General features: G+C 46.3%; 1 protein-coding gene across 1 annotated transcript in view; it reads left to right on the plus strand.

The window, feature by feature from the left end:
• The window catches only part of MINDY4 (MINDY lysine 48 deubiquitinase 4), a 1,976,984-nt gene that overhangs the window by 770,795 nt on the left and 1,185,569 nt on the right, over positions 1–20,620 (plus strand). Inside the window, exon 7 of the mRNA XM_069647706.1 lies at positions 14,349–14,458. Coding sequence (XP_069503807.1) covers positions 14,349–14,458 — 110 coding nt within the window. The remainder of the gene's footprint in view (positions 1–14,348; positions 14,459–20,620) is intronic.

The following is a 20,620-nucleotide window of genomic DNA, read 5'->3' on the forward strand; positions in this document are numbered from 1 at the left end:
AGGAAGTCCAGCCAAACGGTCATTAACCCTTTTTTCTTCCGCCTGCAGAAACCTTACCCTGCAAGCCAGACGGTCAATAAGAGGAAGCCCAGTCCAGAGAGTCATCCGAGCTCTACGCTACTCAATTGAAGAGACTATAACAGTTCAGCCGGGACCAGCGCCTCCGTGGGAATCAGGTGAGCGTTACACTTATATACGGTGTAATTTCTTGATAAGTTGAGCTTGGTGCCAGTTCAGTTCTACGGGACAGCCTGAGACCCTTTTTGCATGTAATAAACCTTGTTTTCCATTGCAAAGAGGTGCAGTAGTTATTTTGTCGTTTGGATTGTTTTTTCCTGTTTTTGGGCTGCCACCCTTTCAGTAGCCTGTAGAGTAGCAGTAGCCTATACATAATGGGAATGGGTATTGGGCTGTGCTCCCTTGAGGGGGGTATCTGTACTTCTGCCCTCTATATGGCAGGGTATAGGCACAGAGCACCCCAGCCAAGGTTCTCTATATGGTATCGTATACGAGCAACCAAGGCTTAAGCTCTCATCGGGTGATGCAGGCTGGTTCTTAAGTACAGTGAGTCCCCAAACCACCACAAAGGAATGTCATCCCACTGTTATGTGCTAACTCAGTTATTTATGTAAAAATAAGGTTCAGATATATATACACAATTCAATAACACACTTTGTACTCTGGTAATTCTAATATGACAAATGTATACAGTTCCTATGTGGTACCACACTTATCTTTAGATTCCTTTAAAATGCATCAACTGCTGACAGTTATTAGGTAGCATACAAATCATGCAGTAAGGTGTATCAACATAGATCGGAAGGAAGGCAAGTTAGGGTAAACAATGGCAGAATGCTTTCTTTAGCTACTAAGATACAGTTCTGAGTGATGATCCCCCCCCCCCAACCTGGGAAACCTGTAATAAAAGTATTAACACGTCCAGTCAATTTATGTTTAATAAATCCTGCTTCCTGGTCAAAAAGTACAACCACCACAATGTACCTGAGATGGAAGAGTTTCTTCGGTGGTTCGTCGATGAAGCCTTCGAGGGTGGACTCTCTTTAAAGCTGGAGCCACAGGGCATCAAGAACCTCGAAGAAAAGTGGAACACTGGCGTCGAGACAGCAGATTCGACCTTCGCGGTGCTCTTTGACGATCGTTCAAGTAAGACCTTGGAAGATGAGGCGTGTGGTCCACCTCGATGCGAAGTGTTCGCTGCCGCTAAGAAGACTCAGTGATGGATGCAGGCCCAGCAGTGGGTGTCAGGCGTCGGGAATTGATTCGGTGGTCCTCTGGCCTGTCGTTGCCACAACACGTACCTCGGGGTAGCTTCGGCGATCGGGACTCGACCATGGGCTGGACCTCGGATCTTCACTCGATCAGCGTCTTCGGGACGTCTTTGTTGGCTTCGGGTGGTGGGAAACCCACCAGTTGACTTTCCTCGGTAGCTGGCGACCTCGACTTTCTCTGGCAGGACAAAGTGGTCGATGTTGATGGCAAGGCAGCCTTATGTCAAACGTTCTTAGGCAAAGGTGGAGCTTTCGCAGCTCCGGTCGTCGAGCAGCACGGTGTCAAAGCGTCCTCGCTTTTGGGCGACACGCTTCGAATGGCTTCCAGCGGTCAGGGAAATCTTCCGAACCCAGGTTGACGACAATGGGCTTCGATGGCCTTGATGTCCCAGCGCTTCTCCTCCGGATTCTCGGCAGACCCCTTCTCCGGTTGACAGCCTTTCGGGACTGGCTTCCAGGGTGCCTCGATGAAGAGCAGCAGGTTTTGCACAATGGTCCCTCATAGCTCGGGGAGAGGTCTCCCAGCCAGGTCCTCTCTCGCATCAGTCCTCAACAGACTTGACAGCTTTTAGATTTCGTCAAAGCAAATGCAGCAGCAATTCTTTTTCCAGCTGGGCTTCAACTTTAGCTTCTGAACAAATTGGTAAGTGAGAGGTCCCCAGATATACACATCTGTTCCTCATTCTCTCTGGCTGAGCCAGGCTTAGTCAGCCAATCACACAGAAAGGGCATTCATGCAGGCAGCCAATTAGGCTCACAGGGATTCAGGCCATTCACTTCCACTCAGACACCCATAACAAGGAATGTGGATTGGGGCAAGCACCCAGCCTTTCAGCACACCACACTGCATTCATGTCAGTTTCAGGCAGGGCTGTCTAATTCATTGCGTCATACACACAGAAACCAGACACCCATACCATAGAATGCATATTGGTCACACACTCTATTCACACAGGTCCCACCCAAGGGTGTACCCACAACATACAGTCACTGGGAAGGCTCCAGCCAGTCTGGCCTGGACTTCCCCACTATAACATATATGGTTCTTCCACCCAACAGCCAGTCAGGGGAGGGGACAGAGTGAGGGCTTCCCAGGATGTTGGGAAAACAAGGTAACAGGCAATAGAAACCAAGAGGCCCCAGGGGCCATCTCGCCTTCTATCAGGAATCCACTGATTCGTGTGGCAGGGCCTGGGTATCCCAAAATGGAGGATACTCAGAGCACCTGTCACATCTGCATGAAGCTGTCACCAGCCGATACTCTACTCTGTAGGCAACACACAGGTTCCCAAAAACATACACTTGCGGAACAGGGTGTACTCCCACCCATGGGCGCCATAAGGGTATCCCAAGGGTCTCTGTTCACCACAACCAAAAAGAGGAAGAGTTGCACTGCCAGGGATCCCACTGGACTCATTTGCAGAATATAACACAGAACACGCATGATAAGGGAATACAGGACAAGGACATGGAGGCCCTGTCCCTCCAATTCATTTCCAGCATCACACCCCTCCATTATGCAGAGGCTACCACTGTGTCATATAGAGCGTTAGCCCCTCTGTGAACCTAACAGGGAAGCATTCTGCATGACATGCAACCTTGTGCCTACAAGGACAGATGCACCTGCAGTCCACTACGTGAGAAGGGGTGCTGTCCCACATCGGGACCCAGAGGGGCCTCTGTCCCTGCAGGCGGTGGGTGCTTCTTAGGGGCCTAGTGTAAAGGAGGCCATAAGGGCATTTGTATTGAAGCCCCACAGTCCGCAAAAGAGTTCATGCTAGGGTTCCAAATCCAAGCCCTCAAATCCTTCTCCCAGAGAAGGGAGGGAAACCTAACCAGCCCTTTTCTTGGGCTTCCATGTCCATTCTGCTACTACTACTGTCTACAGCAGTGGCAGCGAGCGAATTTGTTAAGTAAGGTGGTGGTTCTTCACCTTAGAATGTTTTCAAAACAATTGGTTATTCAGTATACATGTAAGAATTGCGCTGTCCGGTCATTTGGTCGACAGACAATTGGTCGACAGACAAATGGTCGACACAATTTGGTCGAAAGACAAATGGTCGAATTTTTTTTTATTTTTATATATATTTTTCAGGTTTTTGTTTAGGAAAAAAAAGGGTTTTTAAGCAAAAAAAAGGGGATTGGAGGGGGTGAGCCCCCCCCAAAAAAAAAAAAGTGAAAATACAAAAACAAAAAAAATGTGACCATTTGTCTTTCGACCAAATAGCGTCGACCATTTGTCCTGTCGACCTTTTTTTTCGACCAAATGACCTGTAACTACGAATTGCTTGTTGATTGCATATCTTGTATACACCGTGAATGCTGGATTTGTGAAACATGCCTGTCATTTCAAAATCCATTTTTTTAAAAAACAATGTTTTAAAATCATGTGTGTTTGCTGCAGGTGTGCTGCTGTAAATCCACTGTTGTCAGTTGGAGGGGCGGTGTATTAAGAACTGTTGGACAGTTTCATTGTTGCTACTACATTTAAGTTTAATTTCTCTCATTTCTCTTTAGTAATTTTATGTATTTCTTAGGGCATTGTTGCTTTGAAAGGAGAACTACCTGGTAATTTGAGTAATTTTTGGAGCACTCCATTTTTTTGTTCTGATTACATTTTGTACTCCCCACTTCCTGTCTATCTATTGGCTCATGAACTACATCTCCCTTCCTTACAATCGGGCACTTCGTTGATTTATCAGAACCCGCACTGCAGACTGACGCTAAGCCCTACCCAGCGCTAGCTGTTGAAAAAATGCTCTAAGCCCCATCCATGCCATTCACTCCACGAGTTGCGACCACTACTCCCACAGCAATACTTATACTGCCGCTCATAGCACCTTTGCACCACCAAATGCAGACTCCTGCTTAAATATCCCCACCATTGCGAGCGGACCAAAATACGCAGGGACCATCCTAGCATATGGTTGCACTTACTGACTCTGCTGCGGTCAGGACCATCCCTCCTAAAAACATCCAGAAAAATGCCCTAGCAATGGATAGCCCTCCCAGAACCTCACCTCAAGACCGCCAATCTGATCTACCCAGTAGGGCGTCACCTGCCGACACGAACCAGACTATGCCCAAGGAACTGCATTCCCCCAAGAAAGAATTTGTATTTAAACTGTGCCCTAATCAACGCTTTCTCCTTACCTGAACATGCCCTCGACATCTCTAACGACCTCAGCTCTGGCAACCTTGATGCCTTAGCCATCTCCGAAAACTGGCTTCACGATGCTTCCAGCCTAGCACTTGCCCTTCCCACGGGCTTGCTGATATACAGAAAAGACCGGCCCAACACCAGAGGTGGTAGGGTGGCCCTGGTGGCCAAACACTCCCTCCCGATCAGGCAGGTCCACACGTCCTTACAATGAAATTAAGACCTCCTTTCACTTAAGTTGTCCACCTCACCTACATGCACCATTACCATCCATATCATCGACCGCCCTCTGGGCCCATTGCTAAGTTTCAATGAGAATCTCCACATCCTGGGAGACAACATCAATATCTCCTCTAAAATCATCCTTCTGGGAGACCTAAATTTTGGCCTCAATGGTCCAGAGAACTCCAATGCCTCCTCTTTGGCCAAAGCACTTGAAACCTTAGGTTTCAGTAACTACATCAACAATCCCACCCACTCCAAGGGCTGCACCCTGAATTTGGTCGCAGACCTTAATTGCCTGATCTTGGTCGGTTCCAACATTCCATGTCATTGGTCTGACGAACACATCCACTTCTCTATCCCACACCCCAAGAAACCAGAGTTCATTATCTTGCCATAGCCTCCGGCGCTTGCATGTAGCTCACACAAGAGAAGAAAGAAGAAGATCCAAATGTCGGATACTTTCGTCCCCTGCACACTTTCAGATACTGCACAAAACAGTCAAACAATTAACTCAAAGGCTTTCCATATTATAGAATAGTTAATAAATCCAACAAGATATATTTATCCAGTTTTTATAAACAAAATGTAGATGGAGCATCTGACGCACAACATGTCTGCTGAACTCTGTGCAACCCGGGAGGTCTTGCAGGCAGAACTCCATGCAACACGTGAGGTGCTGCATGGGGACCTCCGTACCATCATTATGCAGAATCAGACCTTTCAGGCCTGCATGCTTGCTGCCATTTAGGAGCATACCAGGGCTATGCGTGGTCAGCCTCCCTTACCATGCACACCTTCTAATGTTACACCAGAGGGTGCCGACGGCGGCGATAGCTCTCCCGCTGTAGGCTAGCCGTGCAGGCCATGAACCCCAGGAGTTTTTCTTTTTTTATTCTCAACATCCACGCATGTGGGTGTTGAGGTGCACCATGCACCTCCTCCCGTCTGGGTGCCCCCTAACCCCCACCCCTCCTGGTCCATTTGTTCATTTTGTTCTTCTTTTTTTTGTCTATTGTGCATTCATGTAAAAGTGTTGCTTTGTGTGGCATCCGAAGGCATCCACTGTGTGTTCCAGCTGGGCCCATACAGGCTTGTCTCGAGTTTGTGGCTTGGGGCCCAGACACATATGCCACTCCTGCTTTCCCTTTCCATGGGCTTGCAAGGAGGGCAGCGTGTGACAGTGACTTACACAGAGACATTGAGGCATTGGGCTTCCGTCATTTATGCGGCCAGTCTGAAGGACAACCTGTATATACACCCCTAATGGGGATTCATGATTGTTTGTCCAGTGCATGGTTAGCATGCGTTTTGGTTTGTATATTGGTAAATAGGCATTTTTTTATGTTACTTCATGTATTACCTTGTCTGTCTCCATTATTGATACCTTTCGTGCTGTAGGTGTTACCCTGCCCCCTTTAGCTAGCAGAGACACACTCAAGATGGAAGGGGTCCATGTGGTGGCTTTGTCACATTGAGGCACTTGTGCTATTGTGATTGGTCACTGTCTGACATTGTCACTGTTGGGTCCTGTGTTTACGATATGTTATGGTGGTAAATGGATGTTCCTGTGTACGGTTTCATTTTGATGTGTCAGAGGCAATTGTTTCTGACCTATTTCCATTTGTCAGTGTGCACTTTGTGACAGTTGTCATGTGTTGTGCAATTACTTTGGACTTTTTACATTGCATGCCATGGCGTGGTGTGTCGGCTGGGTGACATGGGTTTTGGGAGGGTTTAGGTGACATACCAGTATTTGGATGTGCTGTTTTGCATGGGGTTAGTGGCATACTGCATCTAGAATGTGTGCCTTTTGGTCACACGGGATTGTGATGGTTTAAATAGCTGGGGATGCACACAATGTAGCACTTCCAAGGACACATCCCCAGGGTGGTAAGGTTGTGACAGTTGATTGTCCCTTTGTCATCGATTGTCACCTTGAATGTGCCAGGCCTGTGTGCACTATGCATGGGTGAGATTTTAGGTGAAAAATTGTGCCACAAGCTGGTTATGGGTAGTCTTGCCATGTGCCCTTTCCCCTTCCATGCGCAGCGGGCGTGCATGTGGTTGGGGATGTGGGGACACCACCATGTCCACCGGTACGCCCCGCCGTGTTGCAACATTGTGCATATAGTAGCTGTCCACTGGGAGTGGTCAAGGGAGCAGAAGTGTGACTTTAGCACTCCTAATGTGCGCTCCACTATGGCCCTGGTTGCAATATGGGCTGAGTTGTATCTTAATGGGGTGGTGTGGTGGGGTTCTGTATTGGTGTCATCATGTAGGTGCTCAGAGGGTAGGCATTTTTTCCTGGGGAGGTGATCATGGTTGTCATTAGTTAGGTTTGTCTATTTGTCTGTGTGTGACATGCATGCATGTGCACAGGTATTTGTACTCACCAATGAGCCATGTGTTGCCATGCCTCCCAGCTTCCAGGTCCCGGATTAGGGGTGACATTCTGAATATGAAACTATCATAGGTGAACCCTGGATAGTTGGCAATGGTAGAGGTAATGATTCCCTTGGCATCGCATACAACCTACACGTTGATGGAATGCCAGTGCTTGCGATTGTGATAGATGTGCTCAGTGGCCCTAGGTGGACGTAGGGCCACATGGGTGCAATCAATGGCACCAAGCACTTTGGGGAAGCGTGCCACCCTATAAAAGTCCTGGACCATGGCCTGCCTTTCTGTGGGTGTTCTGGGCATGTATATGTGCCTGCGGACTGAGGGGCGTGCAGTGATGATTGCCAACACCTGGTGTAGGCAGCGTGACTGCGTGGGCTATGAGGCGCCCCCAACTATGGCAGTTGTCCGCTGAAATGACCCAGTGGCCAAAAAATGCAGTACATTGAGCACCTTTTCCAAGGGGCTCCGTGCTTGAGAGCAAAGGGTGGGTGATGTGACCAGGTCTAGGATGATATGAGGTGGAAACCTATACCTGCCATAGACTTGGTCATCCAGCATCCCCAAAACGCTGGTCCTGGGTAAATAAATGCGTGACCTGGCTATCCTCCTCCTACGGTGTCCCACGATCACTGCTGCGAGGAATGGTACATTCATCGTAGCTGTATACGTGCGTTTGTTGTTTGCGTGCACTTTTATGCATTGGCTTTGGTGCGCGGGGCACTTACGCCTGCTTGTGCCGGTGAGCCCTGTTCGATTCCATGAATACGTGTTGTTAGCGCGCGTGTGGGCGTTGCGTGAAATTTACTGCGGTGCTTCCCCCGTAACGCCCACATTTTCGCGTGTTGTTTCCCATTCCACGTGTTCCATCCCCTTTTTAGGTGTGTGTGCTGGACGGTGTGCGCCTTTGCTGGTGTATCGCGCAAGGCGTTCGTGGTGTCCCAGTGACGTGTTGGACCCACGCGGATTCAACGCAGGTCTCAGGTAAACCACCCGCAATGTGTTCAATGAATACGTAAACAGGCGCTTGCATGCGTTTTGCACGTGTGCGCCCAGTTTTCGGCGCACATTAATTCCATGAATCACCCTGACGTTCTTTCTCTTTCGAATTCCTTGCATTCAAAATGTTGCTACTTGCAACCTTGGGCTCAACACAGTTCGGTTTGCTATCAGCTTCCTCCGACTCACTGGCTGTGCTGAACCCGCTGGCTTCTCTGTTTTCTGGAGTCAAGGATAGTACCACGGTAGCCAGCTTGCCTCTCCGCCTGCGGTATCAAATCAGGAGGCCCTTGTGTACCATTGACATCTGCTGCTTCGCATGCCAGCTGCAGCTCATGGTCTTATGCTTGCCCTTTCGGAGGCTTTGCAGGTCTGAGTTGAAAAGGGCAAGGGCAATTCCCCCTTCGTCATCCTTCCAGGTCTCACTGCCTTTCTTCTCAGTTTGAACTGCTGGTTTGGTGTAGCTGTTTCCTCGTGCATTCGGCTTTGCTCAAAGTGTGCTTTCGGGCTCTGCCTTTTCTCCCTGTGGGGAAGGTAAAGGGCTGCCAGGTATGCATGGTTATTGTCAATTGCCTGACTCTGCCTGACCCATGTGTTGGGTAATGTCAGGTAAACGGCTCTTGGTTAGTCCGTTGTCTTTTACAGTGTAAAAAAGTGTTTGTGTGGGAAAAGGGGGAGGGTGGAGCTTCTAAATATCCTACAGGGTAGGATGGGGAAAAGGTGTTACAGTGAAGGGGATACCACGTCTCAACCCTCGGTGTTCCACTTCCACTCCCCGAAGACCCCTCATCTAGGTGATCCCCCCCCCCACTGGTTTACCCCCAGGAATTGGATCCAATAGCGATGGCTGTGTCCTGGCCACTTGGACGACAGAAGAACGCTTAGGACTGTGGATCCTATGGGCCACTGTCAATGAATAATGTGGTCATAAACATTTTATGTCAAATATTGGTGGACCGCCTGAAGCAGGTCGTGCACGACCTGGTATACACACACCAGACAGACGTTATCCCTCGTCGGAGCACGGTGCAGAATTTAAGGAGACTTTCTAATTTTAGATAGATACAGGGACTCTGCTAAGAGGTGGCGGTGGTCAGCCTTGACTCCTATAAGGCGTTTGACTCCATTTGCTGGGATTGTCAACGGATGGCGATGGAAAGAATGGGTCTGACACCCTGTTTTGTAGGTTGACTTAATCTGCTATATGAAGGATCAACATCAAGGGTGAGAGTAAATGGGAAAGTGTTAGCACTGTGGCTGGTACAAAGTGGCACGAGCCAGGGCTCTCCGTTGTTGCCAATGATATCTGCACTTGTCATTGAACCACTGGCAATGGTGGTATGTAGGAGACATTTGACTGTCGGATTGCGCATGGGGAGAGGAAGCTACTGTATTCCATGTATGCAGATGACGTTCAGTTATATGTGCGAGACCCGATTTGTAACTTGGAGGGGGTGCTAGACTCAGTTGAGGAGTTTGGCAGACTATCTGGACGGGGGATTTACTTCTCGGTCTTCTCTCTATATGATATATGAAAGTACTACTGGCAAATAGGCATGGATACCCACAGTAGCAGATTTAAATATCTGTGGCTTCAGGTGAGAGTTGACTGGGAATTGATATATGAAAAGAATGTGATGCAGAGCATGATCACAGTCGATACATCTGTGTTATTCTGGATGAAGTTCACCATGTCTTTTGTTGAAAGGGTGGCACTTCTTAAAATGATAGCACTCCTGCGTTTGCTGTGTGTCTTCCAAGCCATGCTGGTGCCTATATCAGCTGAATGCAAGATGCATCTGATATTGGGAAAACCTTTATGGAAGGGTGGTAGCACGAAGGTCGCGCCGAGGACATTACAGCTCCAGCTGAGAAGGGGGAGATGGGGCCCCAAACCTTCACCCGTATTACTGGGCAGCTATGCTTCAGCAGATGGTGGAGTGGGTTGTGTCTCCGCAGGTGGAGGAGGTTACCCGTATGATTGCTTCAGAGTGCAGACCATTGCATCTTTTGGAGGTGATTGGAGCTTGGTATATTAGCTCGGTCTGCTTCCCTCGCCGGTGGCACCCTTGATAAAGTTTTGGAGGCAGGTGATTAGACTTCCAGGACAAAAGGTGCCCTTCGTACCTGAAATGAGGTTGTCCTGTAGATGTTAGGCTAGATAATGGGCAGAGTCCGGGATGGGGTGGTGACTCGACTTGGACCGGCGGGGGGGCAGCAGGGAGGCAGTGCCAGTTAAAGATTTATATGATGCTGATGGGGCCCTCACATATCAGGAATTTCGAGTGCAGCATTCTGGAGTGCAGCTCAATTTATTTGGCATATGCAAGACTAATGGCGGTTGTTTGGGACTATGGAAAGGATTCCTGATGTGGTTGAGATGCACAGGATTAATGTAGTAATGCAGAGTCTGGCAGATGGGGTTAAACGTATAACTGAACTTTATTCCGCGGGGAAGGTGCCAGAGAATACGGAGTGGTTAAACCAAGAGGGGGGGGGGGGGGGGGGGGGTGGGGTGTGTGTGTGTGTGTGTGTGTGTGTGTGTGTGTGTGTGTGTGTGTGTGTGTGTGTGTGTGTGTGTGTGTGTGTGTGTGTGTGTGTGTGTGTGTGTGTGTGTGTGTGTGTGTGTGTGTGTGTGTGTGTGTGTGTGTGTGTGTGTGTGTGTGTGTGTGTGTGTGTGTGTGTGTGTGTGTGTGTGTGTGTGTGTGTGTGTGTGTGTGTGTGTGTGTGTGTGTGTGTGTGTGTGTGTGTGTGTGTGTGTGTGTGTGTGTGTGTGTGTGTGTGTGTGTGTGTGTGTGTGTGTGTGTGTGTGTGTGTGTGTGTGTGTGTGTGTGTGTGTAGAACTGTTAATGGACTGCAAATGGGCTAAGGCGTTGCTTTTTTGCAAATAAGTGTCTAGGAATCCAAGGTTGCAGTTGATATAATATAAATGTCATGCGCGCCTATATTACACCTGTTGTGGTGGCCAAAATACCTCATGATGTTGCATCTAGTTGCTGTAGATGTAGGAGAGAGCAGAGTTAGGAACATGTCTACACATGTGGTGTGCTGCTATGGGGTCCAGACGTTTTGGGGTCGAGTGATTGACAAACTGTTTGACCTCACAAGGATGCGGGTACAAGCCACAGTTCAACATTACATTCTGGGATTGCTGCTTGCTTACTAAGGAGGAGGAACCAGGTTGCTTATGTAAGTGATTTCCATGAGGTTAATTCTGGAAAAGAACGCAAGTGCAATGGCTTGGTTTGGTTCCTTCGGAAATGGGTCAAAGCAGAAATGGACATGTTGGGTCAGACAGGGCGATCTGAGTGAGAGGAGGTTCGCTTTGGTGTCTGGCATTAGTTGTGGGACCTACTACAAGCACCGTCAGACTTAATGCTCCCTTGAGGAGGGCGTAGATGTAAGGAAGATGAGGATATCGAGTCACTAGTAGTACTATGTCTGACATATATTTGTGTATATAAAGGTGTTAATGGTTATGGAGGTCTACTCGAGCCATATGGAGGGCTCCACGTTGAGTATCTCAATAGTAATGAAAAGGATTGCATTCGTGTGGATGTGTCCTAACTCCTTGACTGCACTGTGGACTGAATTAAGCTGTATGTAACTGGAACGTGCACTGTTGTATTTGAATTTGTACATGTTAAAAAACCGAGATGAAATAAAACATCAAAAAAAGAAAGGAATTTAGTTCGGCCTACCTCACAGAGTACCTTTCTGTCCATGGGCAAATGTGGCAATGCTGTATGCCATTGCCTGCAGCAGCCCATGCGATTGATCAATACAAATGTGCTGAACTGGGCATAGACAAGAACTACCTGCTCCCCAATAAGGCCTCTCTGTGGGGCAACCCTGCAATTAAGTTGAGTCACAGGAAACTTAATTGAGTTCCTAAGTGAAAGCGGGTTTTCTCATGTTTAACAGTGTCTGGGGAGGTGCTTGGTTGCTCTCTTTCGACTTCCTACGTTTTAAGTACAAGCTTGACGTTTTTGACATGCTTTTCATTGCTCTTCAAGCAAAGTTGCATGAGGTTCCAATGTTGTTTTTAATTTCTTGATTCAATTTTCTCAAATAACATTAAACAGCCATCGTGTTTCACCAAGCAGTTCGGTTACAGGGCACTAGTCAAGTCACTGCTTCCCATGAAGTATATATTGCACATTTATTTAGGAGTCTCAGCTAGGGAGGAAGCCTGCACACCCCTCTGGTTGGCGTTTTCATGTTGCCAATCACGCGTATCTATTTCACTCTGATGTTATCAGGTTTGCCGTGCACTAGAGCCCTCCCCACACGTCGAGAGACCCGGCTGCCATGCAGTCCTCATGCAGAAATGTGTTAGGGAGGCTTGGCACCTAGTACTCCTACCAAGTGGGTTATGGATCCATTGGTAAAGGACTGCGCTTACGGTGGTTTGTCGTCCGTTGTTCGGCTTAGTTTAAGTAGGATCGTCTCCCATTACATTCAAATTTATTGTCCATTTTGTGACGGTTCGCCCTTTATATGTAGGAAGTGTGTTAAGTTTGGCTCTACCCCATGTATCCAAATCTTGGAGCCAAGTCAGAGTGTTCGGTTGTTGCAGAACTTTTCAGGCCATGGTATTGTGTCTAATCGCGAATATCAGTGCAAAGCCTAAAACTTTACTGAGACCTGTTTGTCTAGGTTTTTGAGAGCTTATGCCCAATAAGTATGCTTCTTGAGTTGGTGTAATATTATCTAATTTGAGAATGCTCAGCTGGTTATGAACGCTCTCCCAATACTGTGCAATTTTAGGGCAGCTCCACAGCATATGGAGCAAGTCAGCGTTTACTAGTTGATATGTAGAGAAGCAGTGGGTGATATTAGGGAATATCCATGACAATTTCTGGGGGGTCAGGTATACCCTATATAGCACGTTAAGTTGTATTAGTTTGAACCATTGATTTCTAGATACTGTTTTGATTTGGGGTAAGTAAGGATTGTTTCCCATTCTGCATCATCTAAGGCACAATTTAAGCCCCTCTCCCATTTGATTTTCCACTTAGTTTGAGATACGTTGTCTCAATGCATCCTGTATCAGTGAAACCTTTTCCCCCCTTTACGGCATCTGCATTGTGTGCCAATGATTTGATCGTGCTTAAGTTCCTTCGGTAAGTCAGGCCAATCACTCTGCACTTTTGGAACCATTGTCATAAAGTTCAGGAACTGCCCAAAGGAATATTGTGTGTAGTCTACAGCTCCTCGGATGAGAATATCCATCCTCCCTCAAACATATCCCCCCACATTGGAGGTTCCAATGTTATATCAAATCACATGTTCCTCCCTCCCTCCTATTTCCATGCTTAATAAGATTTTGAGGAGGGGTGATTCGACTCCCTTTAATTCATGCTTCCAGAGGAGAGATGCGAGTGTTGATAGAGGACTCAACCTATTCTTTGGCTTTCGAATGTGATGAGTATGAAAGAGGATCTAAACTTGAAGCTGTGCCAACAAAAGATAAATTACAGACTATATTGGAGCCCGATAAGTCTGTTTTGGTGCAAGCTGGCCTCATTTGACGTGTGCCTGATGTCGAAGAGAGCTTAAGGTCATATGTTCTGGGAGGATCTATGTTTGAATGCTGATAAGAAAAGACCAGCCTTGCCGATTCCACGTCGCGAAGGCCACACCCTCAAGGTCAGTCTTTTGTTGCCAGGCCTCTATGCGTCCCTTTTTGAAGTCGTCGCCCTCACACCTACTCTGGGTGAACAGTGGATCTGTAGATGTGCATGTCCTTTATGCCCCTGGCTGTTGGGCTACCCTTGGCTTTTGTGTCGTTTTTTTGCCTTAATTGTATTCACCTGTCAAACCCATCCTATGTATTTGTATTTGGGGATTGGTAAGGGGGCAACCATGTTCTGTATTTTTTCTCCTTTGTGCCTGTCTTCTTGATAAGCATCCAATAATTATTATTTTATTTTAAAGATGAATGTTGAGTGATCACAACTTAGACTGTAGGGTACATTGAGCGGGTGATTCGGGTGGTTATGAGCCAGGACCATAACATCTGTATTACTAATAGTTTTATCACAATAAAAGGCTTCGAAGTCAAATTATCATACATAATTTAGTTGCCATTAAAGGACATTCGTCTAGTTAAGAGCTACATTCATAGACTTTTGTTAGTTTAGGTTTATAGCATTTGATTAGGTAAAAAGATAGAGCAGCAATTTAGATAACTTTTTTCAGTAACAATCTAAAAATTGGCAACCAGATAATGAAAAGCCCAGAATGTATTTTTGTTTAATTTCTTTTTTCAGATGACGTGGATGATGAAATGGTAGCTGGAGAAATTCATAGGATCCCAGTGCATTTTCCAGGCAGTAAACTGAAAGTTGAAGCAAAGCCGATTGGCTTTTGCCAGGCAAAGGTAAGAGAAGGCTATGAAGATGAAACAGCCTGTAGATAAACAGTTATCTATTAAATAATTAAAAAGCTTGTGATCAAGACTTTATTTCTGAGAAGGAATATTTGTGTAGGAATATTTGTGTAACGTCTAATTCCACGTGCAAACGCATGCCTTCCATTTGCAATGTATTTGGAAAAAAGGGCTTTATTATTTGAATAGTAGCTGTGTTCTTCAAAGTATTAGATCATTGGATGGTACAGGGAAGTAATGACATGTGTAGAGTAACGCGTAAGGTAGGTGGGAATGGCCTTCTGGAGGAACAACAAAAGTAAATATTATACCTTTAATTGTACAGCTTTCCGTGATTTAGAATTGACCCTGCGATTCCAGTGATCTAGAGACAGCCAGAAATTCAAAGTTCATAACATAGAATATGTGTATACATCCTATGACATAGTATCTGGGAGCCCAGAGCAATCCTCACACCAGGGAAAAGTAAGCTAACGCATCTCCCATTCTCAGGTTTTGTCACTGTCGCTTGACCTCGTGTCACAGGCTCCGTTTCATCTACAGTGACATTTTTTCATTACCAGTCAGTAAATTAAAGGCTGCAGGGATTTTATGTAGTTTATTTTCCTGCAAATAGTTTGGATACAGATTGCTTTTGACTTCTTATATAGAGGTAGAAAGGGTAAGAGAGATGTCTTTTAGCCACACATTGATTTTTTTTTTGTTTAATTTTATTCATTTTATTTCAACAAACAATACAAACCAAACTTGCAGTGCATACAATAACATTATAAACATACATCACTTCAACATGTTCACTGCTTCTCCCCTTCCCTCCCCCCCTTACAAGCCTATTACCTTCTGTGTTCAGTTTCTGCTTCTTGTGATAAGGATTCATCCTCCATATTTTTCGTTGGGTCTCGTGGTAACCCAAATAACTCCGCTATTAATTGTTTCCAGACTATCAGGGTCTCAGCCTCTTCCTCCCACCCGACATTACTTGCAACCTGCCATACCGCAGTTTCTGCTTTGGCCCATTTCTGTAAATCTTTCCACCATACTTCTATTCGTGGTCTCTGGCATGCCTTCCACCCCATAGCAATTCTCCTCTTTGCAAGTGCGTACGCTAAATCCTTTAATTTACTCACATGCTTGAGTTTATGCGGTCTCGGAAACCCTCCCATCAAACAGGCCCACACCGTATCCACCACAATTTTGATTCCTTTTTCAGCCAACTTGTGCGCCACCTTCCCAAAAACGCTCAATGACTGGGCATGACCAAAACATGTCCACCATTCTGGCATTTTCCTAATCACATTTGGGGCATGCTTGTCATCCTACATTTTTGAATTTACATCCCATCACTCATTGGGGCTCTTACTTCCTCTTCTCAGTCCCGTATCAGTTGTGCCACTTCCTTCCCCACCTTGGACATCATCAACTCATATATTCTAGATATCTCGTGCCCCCCCTCTGCGACATAGTATATTGTGTCTATGGTAGTGTCTGGTTCTTCTGCTAGTTCTAATTTGGACCATGTCTCCTTGATTTTCCGCACCACCCTGTGGCATGTAATATACAGGCCCATATGCAATCCAATTTCTTCCTCTAATACCACAAAGTCCCTTATGTCCCCCTCCTGCCATATATCACCCATGGTTGCTATCCCCACCGGTTCCCAGTGTTTCCTAATCATCATCCTTAATTGCTTGTCTTTGCCAGTCAGCGCCACTAGTGGTACATGCGGGGAGCACGGTAATGAATTCACCATCAGCTGGCAGGCCCTGCGCCATATCTTCCACCCTAGCATCATCATCCTTGGGCGCCCTTCCATGTCTGCCTTAGGCAGTCGCATCATTTCCTTTAGGAAGTATGGGGCACAGTCCTGTTGGAACAGCCTGGACTCCGAGGTTGACTCTTCAGAGAGCCTTTTAGCTACACACTGTAGCTGGCTTGCTATGTAGTAAATTTCGTAGTTATTGATGTTTACATTTTTCTTGCATATGTCTTGCTGTTAATTAATTCTATTTTAGGCACCTATCTTTAGCGTTTTTCATGGATGAGTATCCTTCTTCTCTGCTTTCCATTTAGACGAAAGGGATATAAGTACATTTAATGATAGAACGAGGCCCATCATCTGGGTTACATGAAGACCTCATATGTAAGTTGCTTTTGCCTGATGAACGGGTGTGTGTAGATCTATGCGAGTGATACACCCTCAGAATCCCATTCTGGAGGGGTGTTATTACATGGTTGCCGCTATGTATGTCTATGGACTTGCCAATGAGAACAGCGTTGTGTTTTTGCACTGAAGTCAAGTCAATAAAATGATAAATAAACATAGCCGTTTGGGCTTTCTCACACTTGGCTAATACTTCACTGGCTCCTTCTCCCCATTTATCAGTGCAAGTCAGGATTCCAGATCAGCATCCGAGTTATAGGACTATTTAAACAATGCATCCACACGTATTAGTCGCTGAGAACTGATAACATCTTCCATTTGTGCCAAAGTAATGTTGCTACAATCTGTGACCATTAAAGATATTACTACCTCCCTTCGATCTGAAATAAAATGAAAGAAAGCGTCACCCTGACACCAAGGACGATCACTCCAGATAAGGCTTTAGATATTATCTTACAAGAGATCTGTGTCCTAAAACACTCAATGTACAGCAATTTTATGAATGACTGGGTGTTATGAAAATATATTCAAAGAGGTAGAGCAGCACATCGTTCATGCACAGGATGCAACCTTCGGGTTATTCAGTCTCAAGTTGAAGTGATCACAACCAAGTAGTAGCAGGAAGCACAGCTGGAAAACAGAAACAGATGCAACCACGTATGAATCCAGTGATTGCCAGAAACTGTATGTGGCAAGCCAGAGTTCATTCAGACCCTTTCCCAAATTCTTTGGCATGCAAGTCATTTCTTTGTTTAGCATTCAATAGGCCCACAGGATTGGCCTTGCCAAAGCTTCCAAAGAAAGGAACGTTAAACCACTCTTGTTCTACTTGAATACCCAAAGGGTTATAGTCTTACCGCTTTGAGTACTCCTGCCCTTGAGCTTTACTACTTGCCCAAAGCGCCAGGAATTCAATAACTCCCTATCAAAATAAGGACATATGTCTCCAGCATTATATCTCACATGGGTTCACATGGTTTTGAATAGTTCCTATCGTCAGGCTGGGAATCCTCAGTAATATTAAAGCAGTTTTGCTTTAAAGCTTAAAGTGCCTTTCACGTATATAGCCCATTGCTATCACTTTGGGTCATACTGCCCCAACCAATGACGTTTGTCTTCCTTAGCTCCGCCACTGAGGGACCTGTTCAGATTTAAAGGGCACAATATTGTGGCAGTAGGAACCAAAGAGGAGACACATAGTGGGGTAGGAGGGAGGGATTGCATGTGAATTCATGTAAAATTCCAATGCTGGATAACAGGAGTTACAGGTAAGTAACTTGTTCCTTTTCCAGCATTGGATCTTACATGGATTCATATGCTTATGAATACGATTAAACAGCAGTACAAACCAACACAACCATGGACGGTGGTACAGCTCAAACAAAAGCAATGATAACTGACTTCTGGGACACTCACCTCAAGCAAAAAGGTTGTGCAGCACTGTCTGTCTGACACAAGTCACCTCCCTGGAATCACTCTCGAGGTAGTAGAATCTTTTGAAGGTGTGGATAGACCTCTGCGTATCCGCCCTGCAGATGTCTAGCAGGGGAATGCCACCTCTGGTGCCCTTGGTCTGCCAGCAGAGGCCTCTTCGCAAGCCAGTGACTATGCGAAATGCAGCCAGATAGCCACCGGAAGATGGAAGCCTTCAACAAAGCCTTCCCTTTATCAGCAGTCCCAAAGGCACCAAAGAGTTGCAAAGTCTTGCAAAAGTCTTTTGTGCTTGTAACGTGAAACTCCAATGCACAGGCAAAGCCCAGTGAATACAACACACTCTCTGCCGGAGATGTAAGAGATCCGAAGAACACTGGACGATGTATGGCTTAGTTGAGATGAAATACTGCAGGAACCTTTGGCATGAACAAAGGTTTAGTGCGCAGCGCTAGCCTAGATTGGTGAAAAGTCAAATATGGTGGCTTGCAAGAAAGAGCTTGCAGTTCTCCAACATGCCTGGCTGATGTAATAGCACCCAGAAACACAGCTTTCCAAGAGAGAAACTTCAGAGGAGCCTGAGCAGATGTTCAAAAGGAGAGCACATCAGTTTAGAGAGAGCCACGTTGAGTTCCCACACTGGAGCAGGTGCTCTGACTGGGGGAAAATTCCTGAAGAGACCCTTGAGTAACTCTTTCACAAGCCTATCTGACCAAGGAGAAGGCTTGCCAGCAGTCCAAGTGTAGCAGGAGAGCGTTGATGGGGCTCTTGCCTTGGCCAGAATCTTACAGCATTCTAAGGGTAGCTGGAAGTGTCCAAATTCCCATTCTGCAGGAGCCAGGCTATCAACTTCAGGGATGCTGGATCATGATGCAGGACGGCACCTCTTTCACTCAACAGCAGGTCTGGAAGAGGAGGAAGCTTGATGCACGGTGCTACCGACAGATGGAGTAGGTCTGAGTACCAAATTTATAGATACAGTAAATCCATGTGGTTAAAAAACAAAATTAAGATCAACATATTAATTGGCCTTTCCACCCATGGCACAGAATGTACAAAACAAGCCATTGGTACATGTTATTTCATTTGGATTAAAAGTACAATTTGTTTAAGCTAAACTGGCAGTCAGTGGACATATGCTAATACATTCTTTAACCAATACATGTGTAGTCTGTCACATACACACTGTTAAGTCCCATCTTGTCAGTAAAACAAATTCTCATATGTTTTATCATTTCTGGATGCATTGCCTCATTAATAATGGTTGCAAGTAGGTATGTCTTCAGACAAGGAAAGTGAAGAAGACTGGCCTGAACGCGGAGAAAGGAAGCAATAGAGAAAAGAGATTGATATTTTATTTAGCTATTGAAAACAGAGGGCAAAGGTCCAGAAGCAGGTTAGGCAGCTAAAAGTAGGCAATTCCAAAGGGCCATGTACAGCTCTAGATGGGTCTCGCATTTGGGAAGCGATTCCAGTGGGCATCAGGGAGTGTGAGAAACCTGAAGGTGTCTCACAAGCTAGACCCTGGGGATCTGTCATCCCGGTGGCCAGGACACAGCCATTGCTTTTGGATCCAGTTCATGGGGGTGGACCGGTGTGAAAGGATCACCTGGATGAGGAGTCTTTGGGGAGCGGAAGTGGGACACCGGATGGCGGAACGCAGTATCCTCTTCCCTGTAACACCTTTTCCCCATCCTACCAGGTAGGATACTTAGGAACTCAACCGTCCCCCTTTCCCGACACAAACACTTTCTCACGGACAGCTCACCGTGAGCGAAAAAAGACCAACACCAGAGCCGTATACCTGATACAATGGTCAGGCAAGGTCTGCCAATTACTGATCATAACACACAACTGACTTCATCACACTTCCCTACATGGATAAAAGGCAGCGCACAAAAGCACACTCTGAGCAAGGCAAAGCACACAAGGAAGCAGCAGTTTAATATGAGGAAAAAGCCAACGAGACCAGAAAGATTTGCAAGGAGGGAGGTGCCCTTGATCTTTTCAGACCGTTACTTTCGTGAGCCTTTGAAAGTGAGAAACCCAAGACCTGGAATTAAAGCTGAAGAAACCTGCATTGTGTGTTGGAGGTACCCGGGGCTCTCCTGCATCGATAACCAAGTGGGGAGGAGCGTTTGCCACAGTGCTACTGTCCTTGGCCCCTACAACAAAGCAGCACCAGTAATGTCAGCGCAGCCGGTGAGTCGGGGAGACTGATACCAGACGGGCCTGTGTTAGAACCAAGGTTGCAAGCGGCAAGATTGTATGAAGAAATCTAAAGAGAACAGTGTGTGAATCGTATGTGATGAGCGACATGGATATAATTGAATAACAGAGGTGTGATTGAACTTTTGAAGCCAAGAAAGATACCGTAAACAGAATGGTCTGGCACCATGTGGGTGCTTATTCGAAGGTCTCTGTTAGGTATTCAACTAGTTACCAAATGTGAAAAGGAATAGTAAGATCGAAATGGTCCTGCAACGAGTTAAGCTAAACCCTGTCCACATTTGAAAGTCTTCGATAATTAACACAAACTGAAATTGGTCCGAGCCCGGATG

Source organism: Ambystoma mexicanum, chromosome 2q (genome assembly GCF_040938575.1).
Source record: "Ambystoma mexicanum isolate Mex_15411 chromosome 2q, UKY_AmexF1_1, whole genome shotgun sequence".
Classification (NCBI taxonomy): domain Eukaryota; kingdom Metazoa; phylum Chordata; class Amphibia; order Caudata; family Ambystomatidae; genus Ambystoma; species Ambystoma mexicanum.